Below are 21210 nucleotides of genomic sequence, written 5' to 3' on the forward strand. Positions count from 1 at the left end.
GTGTATTAAGAAAAAATGTAACTATAGAAAGAATGGAAATGTATCTTGCAGATGGAGAGGTTTTAAGTTAAGATTCATATTTTGATTATAGTCTAGTGTTCATGTGGTATTCCTGTAAAACAGCAAAAAGTCCGTTTATTTTGAAACTCTTGAAATACAGTTGACCCTTGAACAACATGGGGCTTGGGGGGTGCTGACTTGTGTCTTAGGGTATAGTTCACACTCCATATCTGTGGTTCCTTCATATCCATGGTTCTACTTCTGTGGATTCAACCAACTGTGGGTCATATAGTACTGTGGTATTCACTGTTGAAAAAAAATCTGTGTATAAGTGGATCTACACTGTTCAAACCCGTGTTGTTGAGCATCAACTGTAATGTGATGCTTAAAAAATAAATCTCTGGTAACCACAAAAGACCTCCTGATTGCTGAAAACAATCTTGAGAAAAAAACAAATCTGGAGGTGTGCTTCCAGACTTCAGACTATATTACAAAGCTACAGTAATCAAAGCAGCATGGTACTGTTACCATAACAGACATATAGATCAATGGAACAGCACAGAGAGTGTGGAAATAAACCTGCTCACTTATGGTCAATTAATCTACCACAAAAGAGACTAGAATATACAGTGGAGAAAAGACAAGTCTCTTATATAAGTGGTGTTAGGAAGTCAGGGCAGCTACATATAAAAGAATGAAATTAGAACATTTGCTTATACCATATATAAAAATGAACTCAAAATGGTTTAAAGGTCCAAATATAATTCCAGAAACCATAATACTCCTAGAAGAGAACATAAGCAGAACACTCTTTGACATGAATCATAGCAGTATTATTTTGGATTGTTGCCTAAGGCAAAAAGAAACAAAAGCCAAAACAGACAATTGAGACCTAATTGAAAGCTTTTGCGTAGCAAAGGAAACCATTGATAAAATGAAAAGACAACCTACTGAATGGGACAAAATGTTTGTAAATGATATGACTGATCAGGGATTAATAACCAAAATATATAAACAGCAATACAACTCATTCCAAAAAACCAATTGGGTTAAAAAATGTGCAGAAGACATGGATAGACATTTTTCCAAAGGAGATATGCAGATGGCCAAGAGGCATGTGATATTCAACATTGCTAATCATTATAGAAATGCACATCAAAACTACAGTGAGATAGGTATAACTGATTCACTTTGCTGTATAGCAGAAACTAACTCAACATTGTATAGCCTTAGACTCAAAAATTAATTTAAAAAGTCACAATGAGATACCAACTCCTGTCTGTCAAAATGACTGTCTTCAAAAAGTCTATAAATAAAAAATGTTGGCAAGGATGTGGAGAAAAGGGGACCCTAGTGCACTGTGGTGGGATTGTAAATTGGTGTAGCCACTATGAAAAACAGTATGAAGGATCCTCAAAAAAGTAAAAACTACAGTATGGTCCAGCAGTTCCTGGGTATATATATCCAAAGAAAATGAAAACACTAATGGAATATTACTCATGATGGACTATTACTTAGCCATAAAAAGAATGAAATCCTATCGTTAGCAACAGTGTGGATGGACCTAGAGGGTGTTATGCTTAGTGAAAAAAGTCAGAGGAAGACAGATACTCATGTTATCACTTATATGTGGGATATAAAAAATAAATTGATGTATATAACAAAAACAGGCTGACAGATACAGAGAACAAACTAGTGATTACCATTGGGTAGTTGGGAGAAGACAGGGGTATGAGATTTAGAGATACAAATGACTATATATAAAATAAATAAGCAATAAGGATTTATTATACAGCACAGGGAAATATAGCCATTATTATGTAACTTAAATGAAGTATATTTAATCTATAAAACTACTGAATCACTGTGTTATATACCCAACACTAATATAATATTTTAAATCAACTATGCTTCAATAAAATAAATCTTTGGAATAATATTAAATTTAAATGCTGATTTTTATACTTCCTCAAGGTATTTAAAGATTCTGGTAAGTGTAGTTTTAAAACATTCTTATCAGTAACAGTTGTAATATCAGACTGATATTTATCACACCAAATATCATTTTAATTTCAGATAACTAATCTCATTAGTTATGCAAAAGTTTTTCCTCATTTTTGTTGAGGTGTAACGTATAGTAAGTGTGGTGTTCACAGGTTAAAATACTCAATGTTCACAGTTTAAAAATTATATGTATATAGCTGCTTATGTATCATCTAAGTCACGATGTAGAATGTTTATAAAACGCCATAAGGCTTCCTTTTGTGCCTTGCCTCCAAAACTTCTCCTCCCCTAAAGGGAGTCTTACTTCTGAAGTTTATAACCATAGATTGACTTTCCCTATTGTGAACTTTATATAAATGGGATAGTTTAGAGTGTATCATTTTGTATCTGGCTTTTTTCCCCACTCAATATTATCTGTGAGTTCATGTTATATCAGTAATTTGTTCTTTTTTTAAAATGCTGTCCTGTATTCCATTTATTCCTTTTATTGTTGATGAACATTCTGATTGTTTTCATTTTGGGACTATTTTATGAATGAAGTGACAATGAACATTTTTGTACATATCTTTTCATGGACATATTTGGCATATCCCTTTGTGAATTTGATTTGCTTATCTCTGATGACTAATGATATTGTGTTAGTCAACTATGACTGGCTAATAAACAATCTGAAAATTGCCAGTGGTGTACAACAATAAGTATTTGTTGGTCATGATTTTTTGGGTCAGATGGGTCAGCTCAACTCTGAGCATCCTGTCTTCCTTCCTACTGGGACCAGTAGGCTAGTTGATGCGTGTTCTCATGGTAGTTGCACAAAATGCAAGATGGCTTACCTAGCTTACCACACAGATTTCAAGACCTTGTTTGCATCATGTCTGCTGACTTCTCACTCTAAATTGTCATGTATCTTAGCCTAAATTTGAGGGAAGGGGAGGTATGCTTATCCAATGGACACTGAAGTATTTTTGAATGATAATCTAATCTACCACAGATGTTGAGTTCTTTTTCTTATCTTTCTTGGCCATTTGGATATTTTCTTACCCACACACCCGGCATGGGTAAGAAGTGCAGAATCCTAACCACTGGACTGCCAGGGAAGTCCCCTGGATATTTTCTTAAGAGCCACTGTTCTATATATATTGTTGCTGGGCATGCTTACTGTATCTGCAGTATTGATTACCTCCTTAGGAAAGGATGTTGATTGCTTGTTCATTAAAAAAATTTTTTTTTATTTAAAAATTTTAAGGAATTAATTTATTTTAACTGGAAGATGATTATACAATATTGTGATTTTTTTTTTTACCATACATAACATTTAAAGCCACATACTGTCAAATTGTTGAAAGTAGCTCTTAAAGAAGTCAAATACCGTGATGTATACACAGAAAACAGATGAGAAAGTATAAAAAAGTTGCAGTGAAGTTTTAATAAAATAACTACTTTAGGCAACAAAAAATGATTGGTAAGATATTTGAGTTAATGTTGATATGAATTTGTTTATTTAACAAACACAGTTTTGAGCTGCGGATACTGATGAAAAAGGCAAGTCTTTTCCTTTTAATGGGGAAGTCAGACAGTAAACAAAAATGTGAGTAAATAATATAATTCCAAATAGTGCATCAAGTCCTCTGATTAAAAATAAATCAGGGCAAAAGAAAGAAAAATCAGGGCAAGGACAATAGGGTGGAGCAAAAGGGTTATTTTAAATAGGGCTGTAAAGAAAAGCCTGTCTGGGGAGTTGGCATTTGAGCAGAGACCTCGGTGATATGAAAGAAGGTTCAGGCAAAGCAGGAAACAAACATAGAGGTCCTGAAGCAGGTATAAGCTTAAAAACAGAAAAAAGACCAGTGAGGCTATACTGGATTGGAGTGAGGGAAAGATGGTTAGGGCATAGTAAGGAGTTTCAATTTTATTTAGTTGTGTTAAGGTGAGCCATTCAAGGTTTTCAATAGGAGAGTGTCAAGGTCTGATTTACCTTTAAAAAGGGTGACTGCCTTGTTCTGTTGTATATAAACAGGCTGTAATGGAGCAATGACAAAAAGAAGGATATCACACTGTAAGTAACTCAGATAAGAGAATAATAAAGTGATACAGATAGAAATGGTGAAAATTGGTTAGATTCAGGATATATTTTAAAGGCATACCAATGTAATAATTGATGGATTGAATCTAAGGAGTTTACTTACAGAATTCCTTACAAGGGAGGGATTGGAACAATGTAGCTATAATGCATTAGGGTAAATTGCCTACTATAACTGAAAAACCTCCAAATATCAGTGGCTCTACTCAATAAAATTGTATTTACTTAACAGTCCAATAAAGGTGGATTGGGTTGGGGTGATGGTGGGTAGTCTTCTCCTCGTGGTCATGGGGGACTCAGGGTCCTCCATCTATTGGCTCTGTGTCCCTTAGGATCTTAGAGCTTTTCACTGGATCCTCCAGAGAAGGCAATGGCAACCCACTCCAGTACTCTTGCCTGGAAAATCCCATGGATGGAGGAGCCTGGTAGGCTGCAGTCCATGGGGTCGCTAAGAGTCAAACACGACTGAGTGTCTTCACTTTCACTTTTCACTTTCATGCATTGGAGAAGGAAATGGCAATCCACTGCAGTGTTCTTGCCTGGAGACTCCCAGAGAAGGGGAGCCTCGCTGCCATCTGTGGGGTCGCACAGAATCAGACACGACTGAAGCGACTTAGTAGCAGCAGCAGCAGCTACAGCTGGATCCTCTTCATTCTTCCAGCAAATACGGAAACGCAGATCCTTTTTTTTAGGGAGTTTTAATGACTCAGCCTGCCCATGTGTCACTGGTGTGGGACTTAATTGCAGTGTAACTAACTGCAGAAAAGGTTGGGGAATAAAGTCTAACTTTGCACCCAGAAGAGGAAGAATTGTTGTTCAGTCACTCAGTCATGTCCAACCCCATAGACTGCAGCACTTCAGGCTTCCCTATGCATCACCGTCTCTTGAAGTTTGCTCAAACTCCTGTGTATTGAGTCAGTGATCCCATCCAACCATCTCGTCCTATATTGTCTGGTTCTCCTCATGCCTTTGATCTTTTCCAGCATCAAGGCCTTTTCCAGTGAGTTGGCTCTTTACATTGAGTGGCCACAGTATTGGAGCTTCAGCATCAGTCCTTCCAATGCATATTCAGTACTGATTTCCTTTAGGATTGACTGGTTGGATCTCCTTGCAGTCCAAGGGATTCTCAAGTGTCTTCTCTAACACCACAGTTCAAAAGCATTAGTTCTTCAGCATTCAGCCTTATGGTCCAACTCACATCTGTATATGACTACTGGAAAAACCATAGCTTTGGCTACACAGTCTTTTGTTGGCAAAGTAATGTCTTTGCTTTTTAATATGCTGTCTAGGTTGGTCATAGCTTTTCTTCCAAGGAGCAAGCTTCTTTTAATTTCATGGCTGCAGTCACCATCTACAGTGATTTTGGAGCCCAAGAAAATAAAGTCTGTCACTGTTTACATTGTTTCCCTATTTGTTTGCCATGAAGTGGTGGGACCAGATGCCATGGTCTTTGTTTTTGAATGTTGAGTTTTAAGCCAGCTTTTTCACTCTCCTCTTTTGCCTTCATCAAGAGGCTCTTTAGTTCCTATTTGCTTTCTGCCATAAAGGTGAAAGCAATCTGCGTATCTGAATTTATTGATATTTCTCCTGGCAGTCTTGATTCTAGTTCGTGTTTCATCCAGCCTATTTTACGTGATGTACTCTGCATGTAAGTTTAATAAGCAAGATGACAGTATACAGCCTTGACATAGCCCTTTCCCAATTTTGACCCAGTCCATTGTTCCATGTCTGGTTGTTTCTTCAGTTTTCTCAGGAGGCAGGTAATACTAGTGGATTGGTATTCCCATCTCGTTAAGAATTTTCCACAATTTGTTGTGATCCACATAGTCAAGAGCTTTAGCATAGTTGGTGAATCAGAAGTAGATGTTTTTCTGGAATTCTTTTGCTTTTTCTATGATCCAGTAGATGTTGGCAATTTGATCTCTGGTTCCTCTGCCTTTTCTAAATCCAGCTTGAACATCTGGAAGTTCACGGTTCATGTACTGTTGAAGCCTGGCTTGAAGAATTTTGAGCATTACCTTGCTAGCGTGTGAGATGAGTGCAATTGTGCGGTAGTTTGAACATTTTTTGGCATTGCCTTTCTTTGGGATTGGAATGAAAACTGACCTTTTCCAGTCCTGTGTCCATTGCTGAATTTTGCAATTTTGCTGGCATATTGAGTGCAGCACTTTCACAGCATCATCTTTTAGGACTTGAAATAGCTCAGCTAGAATTCCATCACATCCACTAACTTTATTTGTAGTGATGCTTCCAGAGGCCCACTTGACTTCATACTCCAGGGTGTCTGCTCTAGGTGAGTGATCACACCATCATGGTTATCTGGGTCCTTAACATCTTTTCTGTATATTCTTCTGTGTATTCCTGCCACCTCTTAGTATTTTCTGCATCTGTTAGGTCCATACCATTTCTGTCCTTTATTCTACCCATCTTTGCATGAAATGTTTCCCTGGTATCCCTAATTTTCTTGAAAGATTTCTAGTCTCTCTGTTCTGTTGTTTTCCTGTATTTCTTTGCATTGATCAGAGGAAGGCTTTCTTATCTCTCCTGGCTATTCTTTGGAATTCTGCATTCAGATGAGTATATCTTTCCTTTTCTCCTTTGCCTTTCACTTATTTTCTCAGATATTTTTAAGGCTTCCTCAGACAACCATTCTGCCTTTTTGCATTTCTTTTCTTGGGGATGGTTGTGATCACCACCTCCTGTCCAGTGTTATAACAGCATAGGCTCACTTCGTGTCTCTGAGTCACATTTTGGTAATTCTCTCAATATTTCAAACTTACTCATTGTTATTTATTATGATTATCAATGATCAGTGATCTTTGATGTTGCTATTGTAATTGTTCTGAGGTGCCACAAACCACACCCATATAAGACGATGAACTTAATCAGTACATGTAATATGTGTTCTGGCTGCTCCAGGGATTGGACACTCCCCTATCTCTTTCCTTCTTCTCAGCCCTCCCTGTTCCCTTAGATATGAAGTATTTAAATCATGCCAATTAATAGCTCTACAGTAGCTGCTCAGTGTTCAAGTGAAAGAAAGGGTTGTGTGTCTCTTAATTTAAATCAAGAGTTAGAAATGATTCAGCTTAGCAAGGATAGCATGTCAAAAGCTGAGATATGTTGAAAACTAAGCCTCTTGTGTAGTTAGTTCGATGCCATTGCAAAGGAAAACTTGAAGGAAATTAAAAGTGGTACTGCAGTAAACAATGTATGCTACTGCTGCTGCTGCTAAGTTGCTTCAGCCGTGTCCAACTCTGTGACCCCATAGACGGCAGCCCACCAGGCCCCACCGTCCCTGGGATTCTCCAGGCAAGAACACTGGAGTGGGTTGCCATTTCCTTCTCTAACGCATGAAAGTGAAAAGTGAAAGTGAAGTCGCTCAGTCGTGTCCGACTCTTCATGACCCCATGGACTGCAGCCCACCAGGCTCCTCTGTCTGTGGGATTCTAAACAATGTATATAAGAAAGTTAAATAGACATTGCTGACATGGAGATTATTTTAGTAGTATGGACAGAAGATCAAACCAGTTACAATATTCCTTTATTTCAAAGCCCAATTCAGAGCAAGGCCCCCTACTCTCTTCAATTTTATATAGGCTGAAAGAGGTGAGGAAGCCACAGAAGGAAAGTTTGAAGCTAGCAGAGATTGGTTCATGAGGTTTAAGGAAAGAATCTGTCTCTATAACATGTAAGTGTAAAGTGAAGCAGCAAGTGCTGATACTGAATTTGCACCAAGTTATTCAGAAAATCTAAGATAATTAAGGAAGGTTGCTTAAACAACAGATTTTCAATGTAGATGAAACAACCTTCTATTGGAAGAAGATGCCATCTAGAACTTTGATAGCTAGAGAGGAGAAGCCAGTGGTTGTTTGCAAAGGGCTGTCTCTTGTTGCAGCTGGTGACTTGAATCTTAGTGCTTATTTACCATTTCAAAAATTGTAAGGTCTCTAAGAGTTATGGTGGATCTACTCTGCCTGTGGTCTGAAATGGAACAAACCAAGCCTGGATGCTGGCGTATTTATTTACAAGATAGTTTACTGACTATTTTAAGCCCACTGTTGAGACCTACTGCTCAGAAAAGAAAGATTCCTTTCAGAATATTACTGCTCATTGAAAATGCACCTGGTTATCCAAGAGCTCTGATAGGGATGTATGATGTTATTGTTTTTATGCTCCCTACCAAATATCCTTTCTGAAGGCCATGGATCAAGGTGTAATTGTTACTTTCAGGTCTTCTTATTTAAGAAAAACGTTTCATAAGCCAGTAGTTATCATAGAGAGTGATTCTTCTGATGGTTCTAGGAAAAGTCATTTGAAAAGCTTCTGGAAAGGATTCACCATTTTAGATGCCATTGAGAACTTTTGTGATTCATGAGAAGATATCAAAATACACAGGAGTTTGGAAGAAGCAGATTACAACACTCCTGGCTAACTTTGAGGAGTTCAATACTTCAGTAGAGGAAGTGAATGCAGATGTGATGGAAATAGCAAGAGAATTAGAACTGGAATCTGAAAATGTGACTGAGTTGCTGCAATTTCATGTTAAAACCTGTAGATGAGTAGGTGCTTCTTATGGATGAGCAAAGAAAGTGCTTTCCTGAGGTGGAATCTTCTTCTGGTGAAGATGCTGTGAAGATTCCTGAAATGACAATAAAGGATTTAGATTATTACATAAATGTAGTTGGTAAAGCAGCAGCAGGGTTTGGAATGCATTGACTACCAATTCTGAAAGAAGTTCTGTGGGTAAAATGCTATCAAACAGCATCGCGTGCTACAGAGAAATCGTTTATGAAAGGAAGAGAGTTGATGCAGCAAACTTCATTGTTGTCTTATTTTAAGAAGTTGCTGTTGTCACCGCAGCCTTCAGCCACTGCCACCCGATGATCAGCAGCAGTCTGCATTTAGGGAAGAGCCTCCACCAGCGAAAAGATTACAACTCACTGAAAGCTTTTCAGTTAGCTTTTTTTTTTAAAGCAATAAAGTGATTTTTAATTGAGGTATATACATTTTTTAGACATAATGCTATTGCACACTTAGTAGACTGTGTATAGTGTAAATAGCAAAAAATCTTTGTGACTTGCTTTATTGTAATATTTCCTTTATTCTGGTGGTCTGAAACCAAAAACTGTAATATCTCCAAGGTGTGTCTGCATGTGATTATACATTAGTATGGTAATGAGTATATTTATTTGTAGAACATTTCAATTTTAAGTACTAAGAAATGAAAAAACCTGAATACTAGCTCTTTAAGAAAAAAAATTTTTTTTAATACTAGCTCTTGAATACCACTTTTCCAGAATCATTTTTCTAACGTAACTTCAAAATGTTTAATAACTCTCTCCCCATGAAATGTATAGCAGTACACAAGTCAGTAGTAATATTTTCTCAAAGGACCCTACCTTGATAGTAGAATGTTCTTTCAGAATGTACTGGTGAGTCCTCTGCTTCGAAGCTGTAGCAAAGCTAGGTTTTCATTTTTAAGTTGTACATTTTCCTGATTCTGTCCTTTGAGTTCTCTTGTTACTGAGTAATAAGGTATGATCTTGCTCGCTAAACTGCATAAACAGATCCCTGTGATAAAGTACATAGAAAGGCCACATTTTTCTTGTTGAAAAATAACTTGGGAGAACTTGATAAAAAATAAAAGCAACAATGCATTTTTTTTTTTGCAAATTAAGTTTTATTAGCATATAGCTGCAAAACACTGCATTAAAAATCTTTAGTTATTCCTTTTGATCTTTCTTTTTTGTAACCAAACTTCTCATTTAAAGGAAACTGTATTCCTGAGCTCTGTTTCCTTCACCATAGTTTTTCCTCTGTAATTAGTCTCTTCTAACTCTGTCCAGTGAATAACATCATAAGCTTGCCTATTCTGAACCACACCCTACTCACCACAGCAACCGTCTCACCACATTGTTTTTCTCTGTTAGCATATACTTTTGAAGTAACTGCTTTGGGATAGGGCATAAAAAGTATTAAATAATTTTCTTTATGAAAAATGTAGCAATGTCTAATTGCTATTAAGTGCCAGTAATTCTTAATATGTATAGTTTTATTTTCACAATTTGTTATTTATCCCGACATCATTATTAATCCTTCTTTCTCTGCTGATTTGAAATATTAATCATAAATTATATCTGTATATATTTTGCTCTTTTAGCCTTAATCTTTGTTTTACAAGATAATAGTTTATTTCCTATCTCATAGAATTTCTGTTCAATTAGAATGAAGTAATGCATGTCAAATTTATTTTTGGTGAAAACTATAAAAGGAAAATTTGAAGATTTTTTCCAAAAGTGAATATTTTGGTCCATTATATATATGTATACCTTTATATACAATTTTATATTTTATATGTTTTTACTTGACATTGTATTGTTTATCCCTTGCCATGTTTCTGCCTGGTTGGTATTACAAGTATCCTTCACCATCCATATCTGTTTAATTCTTCAGTTTTGATAGTGAATTTGGATGTCTCAGTGGTACTGCCTTATTTGAATTTATTTGATTACCCAAGTGGATAGCAAATAGTATGATAGTGAAGGAAGTATCCAAAAATATATTCAAATATATTTGGCTCCTGAATTTAGATTGTGAGATTTTTTTGGATATGAGAAATTTGTATAATAAGGGATACCTATATTATCAAAGGATATTGTACTGAACCTGTTGTAGTGGGTTCTTTTGGTCACAGAGAGCAGAAACCCAACTCAAAGTGGCTCAGCGAATAAAAAGGAATTGACTGGCCTGCTTAAAAAGGCAGTTCAGTGGTTGAGTTTATCAGAGACACAGCTAGATTCAGTGGCTCAGTGTTGTAAGGCCTTGCTGTGTGTTGAGTTAGTTCATTTCTTTAACTGCAGAGAGGCTTCTTCTATGCATTCAGAGAAGATGGCTGCCAATAGCTCTAGATTTATGTCTTAGGTTAGCAGTCCTAATAGGAAAAATAAAGGCTTCTTTCCTAATAGTTACAGCAAATTTTCAATAGATTGTCCCACTAAGCAGCCCACTGTCGCTAGGGAGAATGGAATAAACTGGTTGGCCAGGCCTGTGTCTCAGCTAACTGGAGGATGAGGTCAGTCCATTCAAACTGTGTCAAATGGTAAGGGAGGAGGTCTTCTGAGGAAAATCATGGTACTTTCACCAGAAGAAGGTACAGAGTACTTACTGATAAACCAATATATGTCCACACACCTATGCTGTAGTGTGTCGTACGATAACTCATTTCTTCCATCACCCTTTCTTTAGTTGGAATACTACAAGATTTTTTTCTTTTAGTACCAAATTTGGCTTTTAGTTGCTGTTGATCTACCAAAGGTTAAAACTGGGCTCTAATAGCCTGTCTAGTGATGAAGATCAGCTAACATGCACTCTTTAACACATGTTAACTGAAAAGCTGTTTCATAACCCATCCTTTTACTCTTCTTCTTAAATTCTTCCAGAAGAAGTGTCATTTTTTTCTTTCCGTAAGAGTTACCTGTCTACCTTTGACTTAAATCGTATTTAGTCTTGTTTACCAAAGAACCTTGGCTTATTAGACCTTCATTTTTTAAAAGTTTTTGGTGTCTGCTTTTCTGTTTGATTCTATTTATAATCCCAAAGGTATGTTCTCAAGCCCTCTAACTAACAAACATTTCACTCATATGTCTTCTCCTTTCTCCTATAGCGGATATGGGAACACCTGCTAGTCTACTTACTTGCCCGTCTGTCGCTTCCTGTCTAACTTATTATAGTTCTTCTCTGTTTTCTGCTTTTCAGGGTCACCATTGATATCCAGGGACTTTTGTCTCAGGTGTAAACCTAGTATCGCAGTTTGTAAAAGCTAAAACGGGCTTAAGAGATATTTAACTCAGCTTTCTTTTTCCATTCTGCTTTAAGTTATTTTGATTATACCACCTTTCTTTTGGCTAGAATTTACATGTATAGCTTCTTTCTTTTTTTAAACCTTTAGGTTCTGTATCCTCATAGTATACATTTGTGTTTATTAAAATAAGCACATAGGTGGATTTTTAAAAATCTGCTCTGACAATCTTTTAATTGGAACATTGACACTTAATATAGTTACTTATATTTAGTTTGCTTTCTGTTCTGTCCTAAATGCCTCTGTTGCCCTCTTTTGAATAGATTATTTTTTATCATCCCATATTTTCATTCTATTAGTTATAAAGTTACGTTTTTTCCTTATTTCTCTAGTTTTTATCCTAGAATAGGGGTCAGCATCTTTTTCTTTTAAGGGACACATAATAAACATTTTCAGTTTTATGGACTATATGGTCCCTGTCATAACTGTTTGGTTCTGCCAGTATAGTACAAAAGCATTCATAGGTGATAGGTAACTGTAAATTGTGGAGGACTAGATGTAATCAACCAGACAAATGAGCACTGGTTTGAGACCAGAAATTGGGAGAATATTTTTATCTTTAAAGTGAGATAGTGGAAGAGGAACTGTAAAAGTGATTCATTAAAAAAAAAAAAGAACCTATCAGGAAGATTATAAGGAAAATATTTGTAATGTGAGGGCTGTTTTTAGAATGAGAGGATGGCCACCTTAGTCAAACGGCTGCAGTGTGGTGTGTTAAGATGAGGTTTGAGAAAAAACCTTTGGATTTGACAGCTTTGTGGTCATTGGTGACATCTTTAAAAAACATTGGCAGTAGCTTGCTATGTGGAAAGAGTGGTAAGGGAGTGGAAAGTGGAAATATAGACCATCGATTCCCAAATGCTATTCTCTGGACCAGCAACAAAAGAATTGTTTTGTTTTCCCAACCTCAGAACCATTTTGAGGCCTAGAAATGTATATTTTTAAAATGTTTCCCAGATGATTCTGATAAACACTCATGGCTTGCTGTCAAGATGTATTTATTGGGGGGGAGTGTGCTGCACAGCTTGCGGGATCTTAGTTCTCCATCCAAGAATCGAACCTGGGCCCTCTGCAGTGAAAGCATGGAGTCCTAACCTCTGGACCACCAGGAAATTTATGAGTGACATTTTGAGAGAACCCCTTTTTTCTAACACAAAGCAGTGACTGATAAAGTAACAAAAAGATATAACTGAATTGACATAAATGGGGCTCAAAATAAGGCAAACATTTCTATCTTGGAAAGAGAATGGAACACAGAGCAGTGAGTAGGGCTTATGGCTGGGAGCTTTCAGGGAATGCAACTGAGGTTTTGGCCCCTTTGAGATAATGCAGAAATGTCACTGAAATTGGACTAATCGCTGGTAACCACGAGTCCAGGGTAGATGGGGCTCCTCTACTGAGAACAGTATTTCTGAGTTTGGTTCTGGGGCTGCCATACTATTCATCTTTATAGGTGAGTTATGCAGTATCCTGGAATAGTACAGGGAACAGCCTGTGTGACCATAAGGAGTAGCTTTGCTGCTTCCTGTTGCCAGAGGCCATAGTTTATATGAGGCTTCATTCCTAGGAATTCATGAGAACACAAACATAGGTTTCCAACTAAAAACCTCCTGGCTTAAAACATATCTATGCTGTTACTGCAGGACAGATCTCCTGATTTGAATAGACCAACTGTAAGAAAAATATTTATGAGATAACTGGGAAAGTTAAATGTCAGTCGTATTAAAAATATTAATTTAAAGGTTAATAGTATTGTAATAGTATTGGTTAATAGTATTGTGGTGGTGTTAAAAAAAAGTAGTAAATAATAGGTTCTTAGTAAATGTTGGTATGAAAAACAAGTCTTCCATCAAAAAGTGTACCTATAAAGCTAAATTCTCAAACTAAGTCATCTAATGCTGAGAAAAATGAGAAATAAAATCAACAATCATAAGAGCAGTTCACTCTGATGACATTAAAATATTATTCTGAAAAATATCCAGTTATATAGAATGTTTAAGGAGGTAAGTAAGCAAGTAGTATCTCTTAAAATTTCGATTATGAAATTTAAATTGAAAAAAGATTAGATGAATATGAAAATAAGATAATCCTTAGGAGTGAAACAAGGTGATTACAAAAAACAGCAACATGGTGTTTATGAATGGGAAGTCAGGAGGATATCAGTTTTTTCCAATATTGATCTATAAAATCCATCAAAATGCCCAAAAGTTTTTTCATTATAGTTGATACACTGATATTTAAATTTTTTATGGTGGTACATAGTTAAAGTAACATTAAGGAGGAACAAATTGAGGTGATATGCCCTCCAGATAATAGAAGCTTATTATAAAGCTATACTAATTAAGATAGGCTTACTGTTGGTAAATAGACTAGTGAAAAAGATTACAGAGCCCAGAACAGATTGATACTTATATGGAATTAGCCACATGGCAGAGGTAGCATTATGAGTCAGTGGGGAAAGATTAGAATCTTCATTGTAGTGCTGGTTCAGTGGCTAATCTGAATTTGATTTGAAAATAAATATGAGCCCTGTCTTACAACATACATGAAAATAAGTTCTGTATGCATTAAAGACTTAAATAAGAGAAGCAAAATTTTGGTCTTTTAGGAGAAAATATAGGATAATAACTTTATATCCTTAGGATAAAGGAAGATTTAGAAAAACTATACCAGGAGATAATAGTATATAGAGCCAGACTGCCTGCTTCAAATCTCAACTTTATCACATTTGGTCTAGTTATGTAAAATTTCTGTGTTTTCTCTTTTGTAAAATGATGATGACAAAAAACAACCCTCAGGGACAACTTGTGAGTTTTAAATAATTCATGTGCAATGCTTTGAAAAATGACTAGTACAAATAAACACATAATAAAAGTTAATTGCAATTGCTAATGTTGCTTATTAAAAAAGAAATAGTAACCTGTAAAGGATTGATAAATTTATCAAAAATATAACTTCTGTACAACAAAAGGCAACATGAATAAAATAGAAGGATAAGCTACTGAATGGTAGCAGATATTTGTCACTCATTCAGCTGAAAATTGAATATATAGGATATATAACTCATTCAAATTAATAATGAGAAGACAAATCAAAAAGGGGAAATTGAATAAACAGTCATAGCCCCAATGGCAAATGATAGGATGTGTTTGCTACCCCTTCTTAATGGTCATCAGGGAAATAGAATTTGAAGTACTGAAACATCTTTTTACATTTCTTATATTGGCAGAAACTCCAGTCTGACAGTACTGACTTTTGGTAAGGAGGCAAAGAAACACAAGCTCTTCCTGGGTGACTGCAATAGTCAGTTGATATAACTACTATGGAGAGCATTTTGTTAGTATCTAGTATAGTTGAAAGATTCTCTCATTGTTTTCTTGGTTATAACTCCATCTAGTTTAAGTTCTGTTTATCTGATCTCATCTTTTTACTGTTTTTACTTTCACAAATTTTTACTTTGTTGGTGACACTCTTTCTTGGTTTTGCTTTATGTATAAGAGCTTTTGGATATATGATGATTAGATTTATGTGATTGTTTTGTCCATCTTAATTCAGTCTTCAGTGAGGCTTTTTTTCATATATAAAGAAAGAAGTTGATTCTGATTCCAGGTACCTACCTCAGAAACATTTGAGATAGTAGACAAATTAATTATTATTTTTACTTTTTGAGTTTTGAATTACTAATATAACAAAACATTGAAAAAATTTTGGCTGCTTTAGAAAGTGTCCAGGTTTGGACAATATATGAAATATTGGGGTCTCAGACTGTTTTTAAGAACTGTTCCTATTCTAAGAGAAGAGTTGGGATTTTTTTGTTCTGAAAAATATAATCAACATAATTGTTAAGCCTGTTTTTTGTGTAATATGACTTCTTAATGTTTCACATCTTTTATGTTGCAGTTCTTTTGCCATGAAAATGATTTGCGCAGTCCTGAACACATACCATCCATGCTGATGGGACAGGATCCAATATGAATATAAATGATGGAGGAAGACGACGCTTTGAGGATAACGAACATACCTTACGTATATATCCTGGGACAATTTCAGAAGGGACAATCTACTGTCCAATTCCTGCCAGAAAAAACTCCACGGCTGCTGAGGTGATTGACTCACTTATAAACAAGCTTCATCTTGACAAAACAAAATGTTACGTTCTAGCAGAGGTGAAAGAATTTGGTGGAGAAGAATGGATACTCAATCCAACAGACTGTCCTGTTCAGCGAATGATGTTATGGCCCCGCATGGCTCTGGAAAATCGCCTGAGTGGAGAGGACTACCGTTTCCTTCTGAGAGAAAAAAACCTTGATGGATCAATTCATTATGGTAGTCTTCAGTCATGGCTACGGGTAACAGAAGAACGTCGCAGGATGATGGAACGGGGTTTTCTTCCACAGCCTCAACAGAAGGACTTTGACGATTTATGTAGCTTACCTGATTTGAACGAGAAAACTCTCTTAGAAAACCTACGAAATCGCTTTAAGCATGAAAAGATTTATACCTATGTTGGCAGTATTCTAATAGCTATTAACCCATTCAAGTTTCTTCCTATTTATAACCCCAAATATGTCAAAATGTATGATAACCATCAATTGGGAAAACTTGAGCCTCACATTTATGCTGTGGCTGATGTAGCTTATCATGCCATGCTTCAGCGCAAAAAGAATCAGTGCATCGTTATTTCAGGAGAGAGCGGTTCTGGAAAGACTCAAAGCACAAATTTTCTTATTCATCACCTCACTGCCCTGAGTCAGAAAGGATTTGCCAGTGGAGTGGAACAAATCATTCTTGGCGCTGGACCAGTACTTGAGGTAAGTGTATAGAAATAATGTTTCTTACCCTTAAACATATCTTAAAAAAAATGTGTTAGATGTGAGAAAATGAAGTAAAACTAAATAGAAATACAGACATCAGTTTTTAGTTACGAAGGAAAACTGGAAGACAGGAAGCAGTGTGGAAGGCTGAAAGATGTAACAGTGGCAGTATTTTTTTCAAAGAGTAGCTTTGGGCCTTAGTGACGCAAAGGAAAGAGAAGACTGGAGTCAGATATATCCCCCTGTAAAGAGAGAGAGCAGGGGCAGGACTCCTGTCTGCAGTTGACTATGGTAATGCGTAGCTGGGGAAAATATTCTTTTCAATATATTTTTGTCTTTGCAGCTTTAAAATCTGTGCCTAAGATTGAAATTCTAAGGGTTCATCTTTGAAAATACAGAGAATATGGGAAAATTTTTTTAGTTATGTTTTATAAGTGATACTATCAAGGGTAGAGAGGAAACAATACACTTTTTGTTTTAAAGCTTAAAGGAGAGTTAATATTACTTGTTTTGAAAGAGTTTTTGTGAGGTGTAATTGCACAGATTTAAAGTGTTAATCTGTTACGATTTGATAAATTTGTCATACGTGTGTACCCATTAAACCACCATCACAGTCAAGATACTAAACATATCCATTATCCCTAAGATTTTCTCATACCCTTTTGCCACGCCTCCTCCTCACTTCTCCTCTCATCTACAAGAAACCTCTTACGTGCTTTCTGTCACTGTAGGTTAGTTTGTACACTTTACAATTCTTTATAAATGGAATCATGTAGTATGTGCTGTTTTATGTTTGACTTCTCACATGGTATGGTTATTTTGTGTGTGTCGATAATCCCTTTTGCTAAGATAGTATTCCATATTGCATTGTATGGATTTACCACACTTCATTTATTCATTCATCTTTTGATGAACGTGTCGGTTGTTTCCAGTTTTTGGTTATTATATGTAAAATATTATGTTTGTGTGTGGACATTTTCTGTTTTTTTTCCTTGGGTAAATAGCTAGGAGTGGAATGACTGGATCATATCGTGTATGTTTTTGTATTTTAGTCGCTAAGTCATGTCTGACTATTTTGCCACCCCATGGACTGTGTAGCCTACCGGGCTCCTCAGTCCATGAATTTCCCAGGCAAGAATACTGGAACAGGTTGCCATTTCCTTCTCCAGGGAATGGTCCTGACCCAGGGATCAAACCAGCATCTCTTGCATTGGGAGGCGAATTCTTTACCACTGAGCCACCTGGCTAGCCTAGGTCCTATCATAGGTATATTTTTAACTCTTAAAGAAACTGCCAAACTTATATATAAATTGTACATACTATTTTACATTCCCACCAAGCAGTGTATACAGTTCGTGTTATTCCATATCCTTGCTAACCTTTGATATAGTCATCCTTTCTAATTTTAGCCTTCAAATAGGTATACAGTGGTATCTCATGATTTTAATGTGTATTCTATAATACATTCATGATGTGAACACCTTTTCATGTGTTTATTTGCCACTTATATATCTTCTTTGGTCAAGTGTCTGTCAAAATCTATTGCCCTACTTGTTACTGTTGTATTTAGAGAGTTCTTTGTGTATAATGGGTACAAATCTGTTATCAGACATGTGTTCTGAAAATATATACACATCTTCTCCCAGATTTAACCCTCTCTTTTTTGGAATTTAAATTTAAAATTTTCATAATGAAGTAAGTTGATTTACAGTGTTGTGTTAGTTTCTGGTATACTGGAAAGTGATTCAGTTATATATATCCCTGGTGGCTCAGATGGTAAAGAATCCACCTGTGATGCGGGAGACCTGGATTCAGTCCCTGGGTTGGGAGGATCCCCTAGAGGAGGCATGACAACCCACTCCAGTATTCTTGCCTTGAGAATCACGTGGACAGAGGAGCCTGGCAGGTCCCATGGGGTTGCACAGAGTCAGACACAGCTGAGCGACTGAGCATGCATGCACACACGTGTGTGCACACTCTTTTTCGAGTTCTTTTCCATTATGGTTTACTACAGGATATTGAATATGATTCTTTATATATAATTATAAATCATATAATCATATAATGTGATTATACAGTAGGACCTTGTTGTTTATCTGTTTTATGTGTAGTACTATGTATTTTTTGGGGGGGTTCCAAGATCACTACAGATGGTGACTGCAGCCATGAAATTAAAAGATGCTTACTCCTCTGAAGAAAAGTTATGACCAACCTAGATAGCATATTCAAAAGCAGAGACATTACTTTGACAACTAAGGTCCGTCTAGTCAAGGCTATGGTTTTTCCAGTAGTCATGTGTATGGATGTGAGAGTTGGACTGTGAAGAAGGCTGAGTGCCGAAGAATTGATGCTTTTGAACTGTGGTGTTGGAGAAGACTCTTGAGAGTCCCTTGGACTGCAAGGAGATCCAACCAGTCCATTCTGAAGGAGATCAACCCTGGGATTTCTTTGGAAGGAATGATGCTAAAGCTGAAGCTCCAGTACTTTGGCCACCTCATGAGAAGAGTTGACTCATTGGAAAAGACTCTGATGCTGGGAGGGATTGGGGGCAGGAGGAGAAGGGGACGACCGAGGATGAGATGGCTGGATGGCATCACTGACTCGATGGACATGAGTCTGAGTGAAGTCCGGGAGTTGGTGACGGACAGGGAGGCCTGGTGTGCTGCAATTCATGGGGTCTCAAAGAATCGGCCACGACTGAGCAACTGAACTGAACTGATGTTTCTACTAACCCCAAAGTCCTAATTTGTTCCTCTTTCACCCCCTTTTCCTTTGGGTAACCATAAGTTTGTTTTCTATGTCTGTGAGTCTGTTTCTTAGCAGTGAAAAGCTTAAGAAAGAAATCATGCCCAGGACCAGATGGATTCACTGATGTATTCTACCAAACATTTAAAGAAAAATTAACACAAATCCTTCAAAATTCTTCCAAGAAATAGAACAGGAGGGAGGAAAAGTTTCTAAATTTACAAGGTCCAAAATATTTCACTGATACTAAAATTAGGCAAAGACACCACAACATAAGAAAACTACAGACCAATATCCCTTGAAACAGAGAAATTCTTAAGGAAATACTAGCAAACAATTCAGCAAAATATAAAAGAAGTATTATGGTAAAGTAGGATTTATATTAAGAAATGAAAGATTGGTTAAACAATATAAAAATAAATGCAGTGTTAAACATTAATAGATTAAAGGACAAAAGCTACACCATTATCTGAATAGATAGCAGTAAAAGCATTTGACAAAAACAACACCCTTTCATGATTAAAACAAGCAAACAAACAAACAAAAAAGACACTCTCAACGAACAGAATAAGAAGGAACTTTCTCAATCTGATTAAGAACACCTATTTATAAAAATATAGGTTAAAAACGTACTTAATAGTAATGCTTTGATCAGAAAGAAGATACAGATGTCTGCTCTCACCATTTCGTTTTTCTTTTCTTCTCTTTCTCTCTTTTATTGAAGTATAGTTGATTTGCAATGTTGTTTTAGTTTCTGGTGTACAACAAAGTGATTCAGCTACATATATATACACACACGTACATATATGTACACATACGCTTTTTCATATTCTTTTCCACTATAGGTTATTACAAGATACTGAATATAGTTAATTTCCTTTGCTATACAGTAGGACCTTGTTATCTGTTTTACACATAATAGTGTGTATCTGCTAAGCTCAAATTCCAAATTAATCCCTCTCCAACCTCTTTCCCCTTTGGAAACCAAATATTTTCTGTGTCTATGTGAGCCTGTTTCTGTTTCATAAATAAGTTTATTTGTGTCATATTTTAGATTCTACATATGAGTGATATCCTACGGAATTTTCTTTCTCTTTCTGAATTCACTTAGTATAATACCTCTAGGTCCATTTATGTTGTTGCAGAAGGCATTATTTTATTCTTTTTTATGGCTGAGTATTGTTTCATTGTTTACATATCAATTCAGTTCAGTCGCTCAGTCATGTCTGACTCTTTGCAACCCCATGGACTGCAGCACGCAAGGCTTCCGTATCCATCACCAACTCCTGGAGCTTGCTCAGACTCATGTCCATTGAGTCAGTGATGCCATCTAGCCATCTCATCCTCTGTCATCCCCTTCTGCTTTCAATCTTTCCCAGCATCAGAATCTTTTCCAGTGAGTCAGTTCTTTGCATCAGGTGGCCAAAGTATTGGAGTTTCAGCTTCAGCATCAGTCCTTCCAATGAATATTCAGGACTGATTTCCTTTATGATTGACTAGTTTGATCTCTTTGCAGTCCGAGGGACTCTAAAGAGTCTTCTCCAGTACCACAGTTCAAAAGCATCAATTCTTTGGCACTCAACTTTCTTTTTGGCCCAACTCTCACATTCATACATGACTACTGAAAAAATCACAGCCTTGACTAGATGGACCTTTGTCATCTAAGTAATGTCTCTGCTTTTTAATTCACTGTCTAGGTTTGTCAT

General features: G+C 36.4%; 1 protein-coding gene across 7 annotated transcripts in view; it reads left to right on the plus strand.

The window, feature by feature from the left end:
- The window catches only part of MYO9A (myosin IXA), a 241476-nt gene that overhangs the window by 41533 nt on the left and 178733 nt on the right, over nt 1–21210 (plus strand). For all 7 annotated transcript variants that reach the window (XM_018053556.1, XM_018053558.1, XM_018053557.1 and 4 more), the window contains exon 2: nt 15846–16756. In XM_018053556.1, the coding sequence (XP_017909045.1) occupies nt 15917–16756 (840 nt within the window). In that variant the 5' untranslated portion in view covers nt 15846–15916. The remainder of the gene's footprint in view (nt 1–15845; nt 16757–21210) is intronic.

This window comes from Capra hircus, chromosome 10, assembly GCF_001704415.2.
Source record: "Capra hircus breed San Clemente chromosome 10, ASM170441v1, whole genome shotgun sequence".
NCBI lineage: Eukaryota > Metazoa > Chordata > Mammalia > Artiodactyla > Bovidae > Capra > Capra hircus.